Source organism: Polistes dominula, unplaced genomic scaffold, assembly GCF_049000335.1.
Source record: "Polistes dominula isolate Pdom_NZ unplaced genomic scaffold, Pdom_raw_medaka contig_49, whole genome shotgun sequence".
Classification (NCBI taxonomy): Eukaryota; Metazoa; Arthropoda; class Insecta; order Hymenoptera; family Vespidae; genus Polistes; species Polistes dominula.
The window spans coordinates 2,885,547-2,904,333 of record NW_028300914.1 but is presented as its reverse complement, the minus strand read 5'-3'; the positions used below and the strand labels follow the sequence as shown (position 1 = coordinate 2,904,333).

The window sequence follows — 18,787 nt, the reverse complement described above, 5'->3', positions numbered from 1 at the left end:
CTTACGACCGAATATTATCGCCAGTTTCATGAAAATCTGCTGAAAGAAAATACTAGGGAAATTTTAAAGAGTTCGAGGTAATGCGGTTTTGCATTTGTTGCGTGCAGAGAGGTTTTTAGTTAGCACATTTTTTAGTTACCTGAAGCAACTTTTCTCATTTCTTCGAATTGAGAACTTGCCTACTGTGTAATATGTTATGTATTACATGTTAATAAAACGTCAAATAATTTTTGAAGGTGGTAACAATATTATAATAATAATAATAATATTATAACAAATAAACCCTACAATTATCCTACACCAGAGATATTCTGCATTCGTCTCATTCTTTCGAAACTTTGTTTTTCGAAGGTTTCACTTCTAACACGTGTGATCTGCCCACATGATATTTTTTTTATATTTTTTTTCTAACTGTTAGGGGCTTTTGAAACCTCCTGAAAAGTTCATAAATATCTAATAAATGAAACTATTCTAATATGAACGTATTGACATAACTTTTTTTAGGTTGGGTCAAAAAAATCTGTAAAAAATTCTCAAAATGTTTTTTTAAAATGATGTTAAAAATAATAAAAAAGTTTTAGCAAAATCGAAAGTGAGAGGTCGGGCTCAAAAGTTGTTGATTTGACATGAAATGTCCCATACACATATATGTATATATGTGAATGTATCATTAAAATATAAATAATTGATATCTAACGATTTGTTTTGTATTCCAACTCTTATGATTTATCTTCTTGGATATTATTAACGTCCATAACACCTATGACAATGACAAAAATATATATATATATATATATTTGCATGAAAATCGCTTTGCAACTTTGTTAAAACGGGGTTAAGGATGCACTTGACAAATGATCGATAAAAGCGTGCGAAAGCGTATAGTATAGTAATAGTAACAACAGTAATAGTTAGGTATATCGTAACTGAATAAGGGGTGGGAACTGGGAGGGTGAATCTACCGAGTTTACGAACTTTATATACTTGTAGTTTGTAAAAGTTAATGTTAGTAGACAAAACGAAATACGATAGATAACGAGTAAGTGGTATAATAACAAATGATCTATTTTAGATCTTCGAATCATCAAAGATTTTATCAAAGATAAAAATGATTACAAAATCAATGTGTTTACATGTAATATTGTATTAATTATAAATTCGTATTTTTTGTTTTATAATTAATTATTATGAATGAACAATAGGAACCAAAAATATCTTTAATTGCTAATAATGTAGTCTAAATAGTAATAATGAATTTTATACAATTATGTTATTATAAATTTGTAATAAAGTAAATTTAAATACAAAATAAATGAAAATTAAAATAAAAAAATATTAAATATGTATAAATATTATAAATATAATATTATAAATAAATATAAATATATAAATATATAATATAAAATTAAATAAATAATTATAATATAAGAATATAAAATATAATTATATTTATATTATTATATCAAATATATTTTTATATTATTGTATTAAATAATAATATATATATTATATAATAAATAATATAATTATATTATTTTAATTAATATATTTTTATATTATTATATTAAATAATAATATAAAACTTTCAATAATATAACAATTACTTTTTGATTAGATATAAATAAAATTTGCATAAGAATTGTAATGTTCATGATTGATAGATAAATATTTTACGATTATATTATAATTATATTCAAAAATATTATGAGATATTAAATTTAAAGATAAACTTATAGAACTGAGATAAAAAAAAAATAATAATAATAATTAACGCAAAATATCTTGTTTATTTTTTTGTTTAAGATAAAAATGTTTAAATGTCGCGTTAAAGAGATTGTGTTAGAATGATAGTTGACGATAATATTAATGAAGATGTCCTATCGTTAGTTGGTAAAGACATCACGTAAAATGTTTTTCGTCACGCAACGAACGATTCTCATCTTCTCGAGTTAAATTAAAGCTTGCAAGTTGAAACTAAGATCGATTTCCAAAGTACCATACAGAAGGGTATCGAATACTAGCAAGTCCTTTGTAATTATCTTATCGAAAGGTCTTACTGTTTATCGAGATTGCTTCACCATCTTCACCCTCACCCTCACCCTCACCCTCACCCTCATCCTCCCAACTCTAGCTCCCAATTCCTTAGTGATGCACACAGTATAGGAAGTGAGCAATGCGTTATAGAAGTCTATGCAACCAAGTCAAGATGCTCTTCGATATTCTGGAAATGCAACAAACTGTTCTACGTTGTTCTATTATCAAAGGAGAGAGAGAGAAAGGCTTTCATTATCACAGTCTCTTTGTTGTTTTCCTTAAATTTCCATCTTCTAATTTCTAATTGGAAATTATATTATTTCTCCTTATTCTTTTTTTTTTATACACACATATAATTTTAATTAAAACTAACTATTTATTCTATAACTATTATTAACACTTTAATGGCCGCACGTGTACGCAGTTAAACGTCATTAAGGGCCTAGTAATATTTTTCAAGAAATAATTTAAAACAAACTTTATTGTCATTTACGAAAAAATTAACATAAAACAAAAAATAACAAATTTAATTTTATATATAATTTTACATATATATATATAAAGTTATAAATAAAAGAACAGCCAATGTGTTCCGGCTATCACACACATATTGTGTGAGCGGCCATTAAAGTGTTAATATTAGAAAATAATTGTATTTAATTATAAATTGTTCATTGGTTTTATTTTATTTCTATAATAAATGTTATTTTATTATTTTTACGAATAATTTTACAACAACAACAAATAAATTGACAAATATTATTAACAATAATCGTTTAATCGTAAATCTTCACATTTAATTACCACCTATGGTTAATAAATCGTAGTTTTATTTTGTTTTGCTGAGCTTTAGTTAAAAATCATTAAAATAAAAATATAAACAAAATATATTTGATAATAAATAATTATTATAATTGATATTAAAGTTATTAGAAACACCTTTACGTTTGATAAAAATCTTTTCTTTTCGAATAAAGCTATACCTGTACATTAAATTGTGATTAATCGAATTCTGTCTTACTTTTTTTCATTTTTTTTTTTTTAAATCATATCAATGGTAAAAGGTAAAAAATAATATTAACGTAAAACAAGGCGTTAAAATGAAAGAAAAATATTACTAAAATAATAATAAATGGATATTTATTACGTTAAAAAGTTCACGAGTAATGGTACACACACACACACACACACACACACACATACACTCTTATACATTAGCTAAAAGACACAGAAGACATTGCAAAGAGGTAAGAGAAGAAAAAAAGAAAATAATATGATCAGAAAAGAAAGAGAAAGAAAAAAACAGAGAGTTAGGTAAACAAAGAGAAAGGAAAACTAAGACGAATCGCGAAGGGTAATGGTCTAGGTCAAAGAAAACAAACATGAAGAATGACAGTGGTGTAGAAACTAAGTACACCGAAAAGGAGATAAAGAAAAAAAAACAAAATAAACGAATGAAAGAAAGAAAGAAAAATATACAACTAATGAAGAAAAAATAAAAGATATTTGTAATTTAGCCAATTCGATTTATTTTTAATGTTATAGAGAACACTGTTTCTTTTTTTTATTATTATTGTTATTTCAGCGACATATTTTTAAATGACAATTAACTATTTGATGGTTCCTAAAGTTTTTTCTTTCTTTTTTTTTAAATAATTCTAATTAAAAAGAGCACAATATTTTTTAGGTTGAATAATTTAATTATATATATAACTAGGGGTGCCCCGCCACGCGTTGCTGTGGCTTACAATCAGTCCGATACACACGTTTTGAAATCAACGAATTACTTTATACCGCCATCTGTTAGAATCTTATCGAACTAAGGGAAATAATCATGACTCTTTGTTAATAAACAAATAATTCCCAATAAAATAATATTGCCCATTACCGGCATTTATTATCGGCCCATTACCGGCATTTATTATCGGCCCATTAACGGCAGTTATTATCGGCCCATTACCGGCATTTATTATCGGCCCATTACCGGCATTTATTATCGGCCCATTAATAAAATTTATTATCGGCCCATTACCGGCATTTATTATCGGCCCATTACCGGCATTTATTATCGGCCCATTACCGGCATTTATTATCGGCCCATTACCGGCATTTATTATCGGCCCATTACCGGCATTTATTATCGGCCCATTAATAAAATTTATTATCGGCCCATTACCGGCATTTATTATCGGCCCATTACCGGCATCTATTATCGGCCCATTACCGGCATTTATTATCGGCCCATTACCGGCAGTTATTATCGGCCCATTACCGGCATTTATTATCGGCCCATTACCGGCATTTATTATCGGCCCATTAATAAAATTTATTATCGGCCCATTAATAAAATTTATTATCGGCCCATTAATAAAATTTATTATCGGCCCATTAATAAAATTTATTATCGGCCCATTACCGGCATTTATTATCGGCCCATTACCGGCATTTATTATCGGCCCATTACCGGCATTTATTATCGGCCCATTACCGGCATTTATTATCGGCCCATTACCGGCAGTTATTATCGGCCCATTACCGGCATTTATTATCGGCCCATTACCGGCATTTAGTATCGGCCCATTACCGGCATTTAGTATCGGCCCATTACCGGCATTTAGTATCAGCCCATTACCGGCATTTATTATCGGCCCATTACCGGCATTTATTATCGGCCCATTACCGGCATTTATTATCGGCCCATTACCGGCATTTATTATCGGCCCATTACCGGCATTTATTATCGACCCATTACCGGCATTTATTATCGGCCCATTAATAAAATTTATTATCGGCCCATTAATAAAATTTATTATCGGCCCATTACCGGCATTTATTATCGGCCCATTAATAAAATTTATTATCGGCCCATTAATAAAATTTTTTATCGGCCCATTAATGGTAGTTATCATCAGCCCATTAATGGTAGTTATCATCGGCCCATTAATGGCAGTTATCATCGGCCCATTAATTGCAGTTATCATCGGCCGATTAATGGTAGTTGATCATCGGCCGATTAAGAAGACAAAGATATTTGATATTATAATATTTTGTATTAATATTCAATTATATATAAATTTAATATATTATATAATTTTATATTAATAATAAATATTAATTTAATATTTTAATATGCATAAATATAATTAATATTATTCATTATAATTTAATATTGATAATAAGTATTAATTAATATAATTTATATATAAATTATTGTTATAAAACATTATATAATTTTAATATATAATAGTAATAGAATAAAATAGAATAGAATCGATATTGTTTAATAAAATAACGTAAAATACAAACGAAAAAAAAGCATATTACCCGTGTAATTTATTTTCGTTTTCTTTTCTATAATTTATTTCCACAATTTATGATTGTTTAACTTATCACCAAAAAGAAAAAAAAACAGAAAGAAATTTTCAAGACGACCTAATAATTCACATTGTAAATAATAACAAAAAAAAGAGAAAAAAAATGTAATAATACTTGAGCCAGTTTCCAAATAAACTACTCATATATATATAATAACAATAATAAAATAAAATACAATATAATAGTTATTGAAAAAAGAAGAAGAAGAAAAAAAAACTAGGATAAACGCTTAGATGGACTAGGATTTATTCGTACGGTCTTTCTCCGTACTTCGTCTCATTAACTCGAGAGCAGTTTTTCCTGATTGCCGACACCAATTCGCTATCGCAAACCCACCCATCTACCAACTCACCCATAACAGCGGCACAAGCATCAGCTGCACCAGACCCAGTAGCAGAGCAACCAACAACACTAACAGCAATACAGCAACGAGTAGTCCCTGTAACCAAGCTCACAATTTTCCAACGATAAACGTGCTGTGAGTTCAAAAAAAAAAAAAGTCACAAAAAAAGACAGAGAAAAAAAACAGAAAGTATGAGAGAGAAAGAGAAAGAGAGAGAGAGAGAGAGATAGAGAGTAAGAGAGAAAAAGAAAGAGAGAGAAAAAAATAGAAAGATAGTGACAGGAAAAGTAAGAGAGAGAGAAAGAGAGAAAAAGTAAGAGAAAGAGAGAAAGAGAGAAAAAGTAACAGAGAGAATAAGAGAGAAAAAGTAAGAGAGAGAGAGAGAAAGAGAGAAAAAGTGAAAGAGAGAGAGAGAGAGAGAGAGAGAAACGAGCTGCAAATCCAACTCTCTCTATCTCTCTCTCTCTTGCTTTCTCTCTCTCTCTATCTCTCTCTTACTTTCTGTCTTTCTGTTTCTCTCTTATACTTTATGTCTTTCTCTCTTATACTTTCTGTCTTTATCTTTCTTTTTCATACTTTCTGTCTTTCTCTTTCTTTCTCATACTTTCTGTCTATCTCTGTCTCTCTGATACTTTTTCTATTTATCTATCTATCTATCTATGTTTTTCTGTGTCTGTCTCTCTTTCGTTAGTGGGAGAACGTCAGTTCTTAACTCGGTTTCTATTCCCAGTTTATTCCAATTTATTTTCCGTGCAAGACAATCGAATCAGAGGGAATAATTAGCAAAGTGGAGAAACTCTTCGTAGCGCAAATTTCGCGTCGTCGTCGTCGTCGTCGTAGTCTTCTTCGTAGTCGTCGTGATAGTTGTAGTCGTGGTAGTAGTTGTAGTCGTAGCAATTCGTTCGTTCGTTCGTTCGTTCGTTCGGTCCTTCGCAATTTCTCGCGACGACTTAAACGCGAAATTGCACGACGACGTTAGTCTATCCACTTGGCAAAGATTAATGTAGAGACTCTCTGATAAAACTTGAGAGAGTGAGAGAGAGAGAATGAGTAAAATAATAAACAGATAAGATGGATTGGATAAATAGAAAGAAAGAGAAATAAATATGGAAAGAAAGAGAGAGAGAGAGAAAGAGAGAGTAAAAGAAAGAGTGAAAATGATCAAATTAAGAAATAAAGTAACAGAAATAGATATATATATATATATATTTTATATATTATATAAGATATATAGAGACAGAAATCAGTACACATGAAAGTTTGATGATGAATATCTTTTGAACGCTTAATTTAATCGCCGAAATATAAGACACCATTTTTATAGAGCAGTTAATTTCCTACAAAAATTTGTATTGTGCACTTTTTAATAGTCATTTTGTTGTCGAGTTATAAAATTCATAAGCAAAAATGAAATTTGTCTAAAAATCATCAGATTTAAATCTTCAATATCATTCAAATGGTGAGGTTTACGGAAAAAATATAAGATACCTTTTTTGTAGAGCATTAAATTTCCTACAAAATTTGTTAGGAACATTTTTCTGTACAATCAATAAATAATGAAGTATGAATTTTAATCTATTAGACTGAAAAAAAAGGAGGATCTTCCTATTAAAATTAAGAGCTCATATTTGGTGAGAATTGTTTTAAGGTGTCTAGCAACCCATTTTTCCGTGGCACTTGAAAAAAAAAAATAATTGATTTTTTTGACCCACCCTAATATATATATATATATATATATATATATATATATATATAGAGAGAGAGAGAGAGAGAGAGAGAGAAAGAGATAAAAGATAGAATAAGAATAGTAATTGAGATAGTGATCGGACAGTAGTTAAGTTGTTCCCTATAGTCATCCAGAGTAGTCGAAGCAAATAATCCTCGAACACTGCTTTTAATTGAACACGTAAAAAAAAAAAAAAAGGAGAGAAAAAAAATCACAAACACGTACTCGAAAATAGAAGAGTAGAGAGATAGGTTGTAATAAAAAAAAAAAAATAAAAAAAAAAAAGAAATCAAAATCTATGTGAGAGAAGAAAAAATAATTAAAAATAAAATTAAAATAATAATTCAAAATAATTAAATATTAAAATAATCTATGTGATCACAAAAATAACACCATACTATTTTATATTCGAATAAAGAGTTGAAATAACACGATTTTATTTAAAATTGTAAAAGATAGAGAATATTATGATAACTTTATCAAGAAAGATGATTAATACTAAATTTTCATCTATGTGGTCAAAAGTAACACTATTACTATTTTATATTCAAATAAAAAGTATCTTATCTATCATTTAAGATTTTATATATATATATAAATAATATTTTTATTATTATTATTATTTAAGGATTATTGTAATAAATTATGAATAAAAAGTTGAAATAACACGATTTTATTTTTAATTATAAAAAAAAAGAGAATTAATATTAAGTTTTCACAAGAATAATTTTCTATCTTCGATTCGAATAAAATCGAACGAATCAATTTCTCAGTCTTCTTATTTATCTTTTTATTCTTCTTTCTATGTTATGAAATAAAAAAAAAAAAAAAAAAAGAAAGAAAGAAAGAAATGTAACAAACGATGAATGGAAAATGAAAGTTTATATAGTTTTACTTTGATAGAAATTTGATCGAGAGACGTATAAGGGAAAAACGATTCGGCTCAATCTTAAATAACTTTTCCAATTGTACGTAAACCGCGAACGAGAAACTAGAACTAGAAACGAGAATATGGATCTATTTCAAATCTATATTCCCCTATCTTTTCCCATTTCTTATCGATGGGGGATTGAAAGTAAAGAAAGAAAAACTTATCGGTAAAATAATATCGGTAAAAATAGCAAAATCAAATCTGCTTATGAATCATTTCTCAAAAAAAAAAAGGAAAAAAAAAATCAAACTAACGTATAAACTTAGGAAACTTTTTAGTAACTTTTTTTTTCTTCTTAAAATAAAATTTTTCTTTTCATTAAATAAAACCTTGAAGTTAATTTTCGAAGATTTGGGAAGAGAAGGAAGACCAATCAAATTCTGGATTTTATTTTAATTGATCAAACTCAAAAGAAAGTATTTTTTTTTTGGTAAAATAGGTACAAATTAGGTCAAATAAAACACCCTACACCTTCGAACTAATTTTTGAAGATTTAGGTTGATCAATAAAGAGACCGATGTATCGTTTTTTTATTTTAATTACACAAACAGAATATTTATCAAATATTATATTTGATAAATTCAATCGATCAATGTCATCTATAGAACATTATCATAATCATTAATTATTTCATTTATCTATCTATACATTAATTTAATTTTTACTCGTTTATCCTTTATCAAATGAATAAATAATAACAATTGTTATTCTATACATATAATTGATTAATTTAATTTCAACATTTATTATAATTCAACACCCATTACAGTTTATATTATTTCAACGAATTTAAATGTCGAACAAAGAAATGTTCGTAGTTTTAAGTAATTGTTCTTAAATGATTTCGATGTTAACAACCCCTACCCATCGAACTAAAACATTTGGACTTTCCCCTTGTATTCTTCCATTCGTAGTATATTCTTAGTACTGTAAAAGCATGAGAAAATTGTTCAGAATAATAGCTTACGTAGAAGGAAGTCATAGTACGAGTTAAGAATCTTCCTGAATCTTCGTGAACAAGTTTTCTTTCCCTCTCTCTCTCTCTCTCTCTCTCTCTCTCTCTCCCATTCTCTTTCTATTTCTATTTCTCTCACTTTCTGTATTTTGCATTTCATACGGAACTGACCTTGCTAACGTATTCAGTGAGTTTCGTGCTTTAGACGAGTTTAAAATGCCGCACAGCTTGTATACAGAAAGGAAGAAACGCTTTTGATCTTTCTCTCTCTCTCAGTCTCTCTTTCTCTTTCTCTTTCTCTTTCTCTTTCTCTTTCTCTTTCTCTTTCTCTCTCTCTCAATCTTTCCTTCTCTTTCTCTCTCTCTGTAGTTTCCTATATCTTTATCTCTTTCTACAACTTATATATATTTCATTCCATACATATCTGTCGGTTTTCAGAAAGAAAATGTACAAATATAGAAATATAATAAGGTTTAATATTTAAATCCCCATTATATAAACCAACTTACCCCCTCCCTTCCCCTCCCCTCCCCTCCCCTCCCCTTTTCCTACACCATCAAAGTGTAGGAGTAAGTGTAGTTAGCTTTAAGGGGACCTTCTACTCTGAGCACCTAAAAAAAAGGCTATTTTCGCGAATTTTTTCCAAGAAAACTATAAAAGATATCGATCTAAAAGTTGTTGGGTTTGTTAAATTGAGTCTTAAACTATATAAATGAATTTTTATTTTTTCATTTTAATTAATTTTTTATTGCAAAAACAGTAGTATAAAAAAACACCTTCAAACTTTAGTGCTTTGGTAGCTCCATCAGAACTTGAGAATGGCTTACCTGAAACATAAAAGTAAAATGGTTTTATATTCTGTATGACTTCAGCTACAAAGTGACAGTTTTATATAAAAATTTTATCAATAAATAAAAAAATGGTGGACAAATTACAAAAAAAACGTAAATTTGACCTTTTTTTTATTGTTTTTGACTAAAAATAAATAGTAAAAATTAAAATATAAGAAAAAACTCTCCGTCACTTTGTTACAGCTCATGTGTAGAATATGTGGATTAAATTTTATAAGAATCGGTTTACTGGTTCGTGAGATACGATGGAGCTAGTATTTCAAAACATAGTTTCGAGATAAACGCGTTTAAAGTTTTTTTTTTCTACTCAAAATCGTGAAAAATTCTTACCTAAACTTAATCTGCGATGCCTGGACCGTACAATAGACCTTCTTCTTGTTCATATTCTTCAATTTCTTCCAGTCTTGCCTTCTTCCACTTTGATCTGGCATCTTTTGAGCACTCAGAGCTTCGACGGTTCGCAGATTCGATACGTCGGTCGTCGCGTCTTTTAGCAAAGTCGATCGCTCCTGGCCCAAGTTTCATGCCCATCGTTTCCATTATCTTCATCACTGTTTGAAATCCTTCGTTAAAGATACATGCTAAAACTTTGCACGCAATTTCAACAACTTTTTTGCCGTTAAACAGGTGTTTAGGTGCCATGTTCCATACGCAGTTATTAAAGCTTTCATTATTATTCTGCGTATGTCCACCTAAACATCTTTCCAGGAGTTCTGTCTTAGTCAGATCCTCATAAATAGGCTTTAGTACTTTCTGTACATCTTTAGAAAGTGCCGGAGGATGCTTGTATTTTTGCTTCAGTGCCTTAGTTTTGAGGTACTTACACCAATCGATGGAACACGTATGGTAATTATTATTATCTTTTTTTTTTTTTATAAGAATCGTGAGATATTATGATCCCTTTCTATTTGTAAAGAAAAAGATACAGTCTCCGTCGAAAGTGTACGAACAAGTTGAAATGAAAATAAATTAAAATGCAAACAAACTTTGAAAAGGGTTGAGAACATAGGAATCTGTTATTTTATAAAATTCAACTTCAATGATCAATTAAACATTTCTCATTTCTTTTTCTTTTTATGAAATAAAAATGTTTCCTTGTCGAAGATATTAGAATGAGAATTGAAATGAAAATAATAAGGGAAGTGTAAACACAACGCGGAAAAGGAAGAGGAAGAAGAAGAATATGAAGAAGAAGTTGGGGTAGGGGTTGGTAAAGGTTAAAAGTTGGGGTGAAGTTATTCTTTTATTTATTTATTTTTTTTTTGTTCAAGTCGAGGAATATTAATAATTCCCCTTACAAAGATTGAAAACAGGACCTTGGATGGCCAATCGCCGGGCAAAGAATGACAACTAACGGCCGATCATTGACGTTTTCTAATGGCCCATAGAGGGCTGAATATCCAAATGATAACCCCGGCCCATTAATGGCATTTATTATCGGCCCATTAATAAAATTTATTATCGGCCCATTAATAAAATTTATTAACGGCCCATTAATGGCATTTATTATCGGCCCATTACCGGCATTTATTATCGGCCCATTACCGGCATTTATTATCGGCCCATTAATAAAATTTATTATCGGCCCATTACCGGCATTTATTATCGGCCCATTACCGGCATTTATTATCGGCCCATTACCGGCATTTATTATCGGCCCATTACCAGCATTTATTATCAGCCCATTACCGGCATTTATTATCGGCCCATTACCGGCATTTATTATCGGCCCATTAATAAAATTTATTATCGGCCCATTACCGGCATTTATTATCGGCCCATTACCGGCATTTATTATCGGCCCATTAATAAAATTTATTATCGGCCCATTACCGGCATTTATTATCGGCCCATTACCGGCATTTAGTATCGGCCCATTACCGGCATTTAGTATCGGCCCATTACCGGCATTTAGTATCGGCCCATTACCGGCATTTAGTATCGGCCCATTACCGGCATTTAGTATCGGCCCATTACCGGCATTTAGTATCGGCCCATTACCGGCATTTATTATCGGCCCATTACCGGCATTTATTATCGGCCCATTACCGGCATTTATTATCGGCCCATTACCGGCATTTAGTATCGGCCCATTACCGGCATTTAGTATCGGCCCATTACCGGCATTTAGTATCGGCCCATTACCGGCATTTAGTATCGGCCCATTACCGGCATTTAGTATCGGCCCATTACCGGCATTTAGTATCGGCCCATTACCGGCATTTAGTATCGGCCCATTACCGGCATTTAGTATCGGCCCATTACCGGCATTTAGTATCGGCCCATTACCGGCATTTATTATCGGCCCATTACCGGCATTTATTATCGGCCCATTACCGGCATTTATTATCGACCCATTACCGGCATTTATTATCGGCCCATTACCGGCATTTATTATCGGCCCATTACCGGCATTTATTATCGACCCATTACCGGCATTTATTATCGGCCCATTACCGGCATTTATTATCGGCCCATTACCGGCATTTATTATCGGCCCATTACCAGCATTTATTATCGGCCCATTAATAAAATTTATTATCGGCCCATTAATGGTAGTTGATCATTGGCCGATTAATGGTAGTTGATCATCGGCCGATTAATGGTAGTTGATCATTTCCGATTAGTGGGCCCAGCAATGGGCCACGTATTATTTAAATTATTAGCCCATTAACATCATCATAATTTAATAATCTATATATCATCATTTTCAAACAGTTATATATTTCTCTATGTCTAATCCCCCGAAAAATATACCTGACAATACGAAGGATTATACAGATTACAATAAAAAAAACTGCTTGAATAAACATTGAAAGAGAAAGGGATTGAACAAGATAAGAGTGTCCGTGCGCGCCGAACGCTCAGGAAAGCGGTCCGAGGTAGTTACGTTCAGGCACCAAAAATGTAGTTAGAGACATCGGATCTTTTTGAAATTTTAACACAATATTTCTACATATATATACATTCGAAAAATGTAAAAAAAAAAAAAAATGTTTTTAAATTGCAGAGTAGAAGGCCCTCTTAAAGTGTGAAATCCGTTCATTCGTGAAATAAATTATGAAATAATAATATTGATCGGTTGTAATATAAAATAAAGGTTATAATTATCTTGTAAATTTATTATTTTTAATTATTATAATAATTATATTATTTAACATAATATTGTATTAAATATTATATATTATACATATATATTATAAACCTTATTATTTTCTAACATATTTAATTAATATAATAATTATATTATTTAATATAAAATATTATGTGTGTGTGTGTTAAATATTATAATTAAAATATAAAATTATAAACCTTGTTATTTTCCAATAATTACTTATTTTTAATATATTATATATTAAAGTAACTTTATTATGATTTTTTTTTAATAAATTACTCGACAAATATAAATATATAAATATATAATATTATATAATAATTTTATTGTCTATAATAATAATATAATAAATATAAATATATTAATATATTAAAATATTTTATATGAAGCTTAAAAAGAAAATTAATAATAATAAAACAAATATAATAATAATAATAATAATAATAATAATAATAATAATAATAATAATAATAATAATAATAATAATATAAATAAATATAATAATAATAAATTAAATACTAAAAAACTGTTTATTATTTTAAATAAAGATACTAACGACAAAAAATGAGAAAAAAAAATAGAGAGAAAGAGACAGCGAGAGAGAGAGAGAGAGAGAGAGATAGGATTAGTAAATTAAAAAATCGGAATCGAATTCGTTTCTGATCATTCGCGGTCAACCGTAAAATGGATTTTTTTCTTTTTTTTTTTTTTTGTATTAAATCCTGCAATTTTCTAACACGTCTATTCGAATTAATCGATTTTTCTTCCATTTTCTTTTTTTTTTTCAAATAATACATAACTGTGATTGCCGTATAGTAAAGAGTAAGAATTATTCTTCGCTTTATCAAATCTGGGATTATTTTTCGTGAATAATTCATAAATACGAGAAATACATAATTGTATTCATTAATTTTCGAGATACATTTATTAAGCATAAGAGGAAATTATAATTAGACTGAGAGAGAGAGAGAGAGAGAGAGATACAAACAGAAAATAACAGAGAGTATATTTTAATATACTATTATAATATTAAATCAACAAAAATATATTTAATATTTAAATCAATACAATATTCGCCATTATATCCTAATTCTAATTTTCTCTCTTCAACTTGACTGATAAACGTATGCATGAAAAAAAAAAAAGAATTAAATAAAAAAAAGAAACTTACTGACAATATTCCTCTAGTAACAAAAAAAAAATGTCTAATAAAACTAGCACGTATAAAATAAACATTTATACAAACAAAAGATTTATTAAAGTAAAGAAGTGTAAAAAGAAGAACAATCTATTGTTCTAATCGTTCCTCATGTCAGTATTAGATATATAAATCACTAAAAATGAGTTTATAGGACAGCAAAAGTTCTTCTTTCCGGATACCTTAGGAAAATATGTGTAACAGATATGTATGAAACATATATCATAGTGAAATAGAATGAAACCAAGATACTATGATACATATATAAATATATATATGTGTATATATATGTATAGAAGGGTTTGATTTAAGGGATGAAGAGTACATATTCGATGGCACGATGCCCATCTTTGTTCAATACAATTTCATATATATACACTCAAAGTGTAAACAAATAACAGCACAGTAGTAGTAGCAGCAGCAGCAACAACAACAGCAACAGCAGCTGCAGTAATGGCAAGGCAAGTCTTTGGTTTATCTTTTTGCTTTGATTTAACGTAGAACAATGAAAGCAAATTCGCCAGATGATCTAACAATGAGACCTATAATAGGTAAACGCCGTTAGTATAGCTTTATACGTTTAACCATTGTTTCGACCAATGACGTTCGACCAATGAGTAACAACACTTCAACCCCATCCTAACAAAAGTTCCCAAGCAAATTTTCATTTTGGTTATTTATTGGACAATTAATTTTAATCAAACTAATGAACCCTAATATTTAAATGAACAAAATTTCATTTATATATGTAAAGAATCTTTTGAATGAAATTTTAATTCGAGTATCACTGTGTTTTGTGTAAAATTAATTTAGATTTTGGATGTTTGTTCAATCGATATTTTTCTATATATTTTTTTTTATAATAAATTCTTTTCATTCGTAATATAATATTAATAAATATAATATAATATAATATAAATATTTTATATATATTATATAAATATTAATTAAAATATATTAACTAATAAATAAAAAATATATAATATTTAATACAATTATATTATATTTAAATTATTTATTAATTATTATATATTGTTATATATATAATAATAATAATATTAAATAATAAGTAAAAAATATAATATAAAAATATATAATATATATATAATATAATTATAATAATATAATATATATAATATAATAAATATATAATATATAAATATATAATTGAATTAATATTCTTCTATTAGAAACAATCTGAAAAAATTAATTATTTATACATTTATAGAATTTGTATTCTCATATAAGCAATATTTTGTTTAAATTAATATTTTAAACAATTAACACGTATCCCAATTTTGGAAATCATTGTCCTATCCTTTTCTGTTATTATCTAATTGTCTATGTTTCTTTGTCTATTATATTTCTTTGAATTTTTTTCTTTATTCTTATAATTGTAGAGGATTGTATATAAAACAAAGATTAAATGTTGCAGTCAAATTCATTGTCGTCAACAGTTTTATCAACAGGTGCAGTTACTCTACCACCTAGTTTGCTGAATCAACATTTGCACGAACTACGAGTGTACCAGTTTAGCAACGAGATATGAAAGAGACTTGCTTTTAAAATGATCTCTTTCTCTTTCACATACTCTCTCAAACTCTCTTTTCAATTTTTTTTCCTTTCATGTGTGCATATATATATATATATACGTATACTCGTATGTGTGAATTATATCCTCGAACGTAGTCAAAATGTCTCTCTAGATTCTATTACGATGAAATGAAAAGTAGAAAGAGAATAAAAAAAAAAAAAAAAAATAGTGAAATAAGTTTAATCGTATGCATTTGAAAAATACATTTGAAAAATTTCGAACAAAAGAATATAAATAATGATATTAATTTAAACAATTGTTAATTCACGAGAATATTCGTAATATCGATTAATACAAAAACAACCAACAACAAAAATATAAACTATTATATTATTTTTTCAAATTTCGTCTGGGTTTCGTGTTGCAATCGATGCAATCAAAACGATTTGTGAACAAAATTTTAGTTGGAATGAAAATACAAAAACAAAAAAATAAAAAAATAAACAAATGAACCAACCAAACGAATGAGAGAAAAAAGAACACACCTCGGATAGTGGGGATTTATCGAATAAATATTTTCAATGAATTTTATGTCAATAAACGGTCATCGAATGGTTTTCGTAATACGAAGAAATGGTGGGGAGTAAAAAAAACGAGAGAGAGAGAGAGAGAGAAAGAGAGAGATCACATAAATCGTTTTAAAAAGCGAATAACTCTTCTATCATCGTTTTAAAGTCCCATAAAGTACTAAAACACTATCCCCATCCTTTTTTATCAATTTAAATATCGTACTAAAGCTAGGATCAGCACAGAAAAGAAAAATTAAAACAAAAAAAAACATTCGTGATATAATTCATAATATTAAAAAATAATTCATAATATAAAAATTTAATGAAATTAAAATTATTTTAAATTAATAATTTAATATATTGAAATTATATAATAATATAATATATAATATATTAAACAATTGAAATAAAAATATATACTTTAAATATAAGATTTGTCTCGTTGTATTAGGGAAACCAAAAAGTAATGGCCGTTACTACGCATGTCAAATTATTGATAAATTCATAGTATAAAAATTAAATGAGAATTCAAATTAATTTAAAATAATAATATGATATATTGAAATTATATAATAATAATATAATATATATATTAAACAATTGAAATAAAAATATATACTTTAAATATAAGATTTGTCTCGTTATATTAGGGAGACCAAAAAGTAATGGCCGTTACTACGCATGTCAAATTATTTCGAATATTTTTAAATCAAAAAACCGATTGATAATTTTTATCGTTACGATATTAAAAATTTAATAGCATATCAGATAGAAAAAGGTGATTAATTAATTTAGTTAATGAATTTAATTATTGATTAATAATAAAAACTGTTTTGTTTAAATTTTGAGGTTAAAAAGTAACATTACTTTCCAGTCCACCTAATATATTATTTTAATAGAACAACAATTACTAATCTTATCTATATAGAAAGAAGAATTAGACGATGCAACCAACAAGAGAAGACCATCACGTATGCATATGCATGAACCAATTAAGGGCTAAACGAGCAATAAACTACTTCCCGATCACGATAATTGTTTCGCCTTCCGGCATGAGTCCATGATCGGCACGTTTAAGAATAACGTTGATTAATAGTCAAGGTGAATATGAGAAATACAAGCTATTTCCGTTTTAATCTTTAATTAAAAGACAAGCTTAATATCTCGAAGCTTATGCTTAATGTTTTAATTTGATTCTATTCGCGTGATAAAGTTCTATCAATAATTCATTCATCTGCATATTATTATTTTGATTTAAATTTATTTTGAAAATAATTCTTAACAATTTGTTTAGAAATATTTTTTTGTTTAAAAATTAATATTTTTATCGTCGTTTAAATTACAAATAATATTAATTGTTGATATTAAATTTTTATCATAGTTTTATATTTTAATATAATAAACGTGTTATATATATATTTTGAAGAATTATGTTTTCTTTTTGTTATTCTTTTTAAAAATATTATTGTTTCATCGTAGAGAATAATTTTCGTTTCGTTGGAAGAAAAATAGTTGTGGTATCAAATTACTACTCATGGTTTTGTTTCGTACATTCTCTCGATGTATTTCGGTTGTGTATCAAAGCCACGAACAGGAGAAACCGTTTTCCACATCAGGGAATTACCGTTGGTATTAATCTTCCTGTATTTGGCTTCTTCTCTTTCTATTTCTCTCTGTTGCTTTTAGACTACACGTATTAGAACCGTCGATCTCGATAATTCATGAACACACGCATCAACGAGAAAGCTTTTGTCTTTATTTTAAAGGAGAGAATTCACTAATCTTCAGTTTCCTATATAATTTCTAATATATATATATATAATATATAATATTATAATTTAAGCTTTAAACTATAATTAATTATATATTTTTTTAACAAAGTTAAAGCTTAAAAAATATATAAAAACAGCTAACTATAATAAATATAAATAAATAATGTTAAATTAAAAAATTAATATTTTTCAATGTTACCTAAAAATGTTAAGATCAATAAAATATTAATTACCTTTTTAAGATAATATACACATATATCAAATAAATAAAAAGTAACAATTTTATGAACAATTCAATTATCTTATATTAAAAAAGAAAATCTATATAAAAATGTACATCTCTTTTTATGTTAATAAAAGTTTATACATTTATAAAAAAGAAAG

The 18,787-nt window shown here is 27.9% G+C and overlaps 1 protein-coding gene across 1 annotated transcript; it reads right to left on the bottom strand.

Annotated features, from left to right (window-relative positions):
• Positions 1–9,959: 9,959 nt before the first annotated feature.
• On the bottom strand, positions 9,960–10,915 carry LOC149033312 (uncharacterized). The gene is made up of 2 exons (XM_089169772.1): positions 10,546–10,915; positions 9,960–10,191 (listed from the first exon to the last, which is right to left on the bottom strand). The coding sequence occupies exon 1, from the start codon at positions 10,855–10,857 to the stop codon at positions 10,552–10,554; it is 306 nt and encodes a 101-aa protein (XP_089025898.1). The 5' UTR covers positions 10,858–10,915; the 3' UTR covers positions 9,960–10,191; positions 10,546–10,551.
• Positions 10,916–18,787: the final 7,872 nt, after the last annotated feature.

Coding starts and splice junctions, on each gene's coding strand:
- LOC149033312 (XM_089169772.1), bottom strand. CDS start 10,857: ATGGCACCTAAACACCTGTTTAACGGCAAAAAAGTTGTTGAAATTGCG.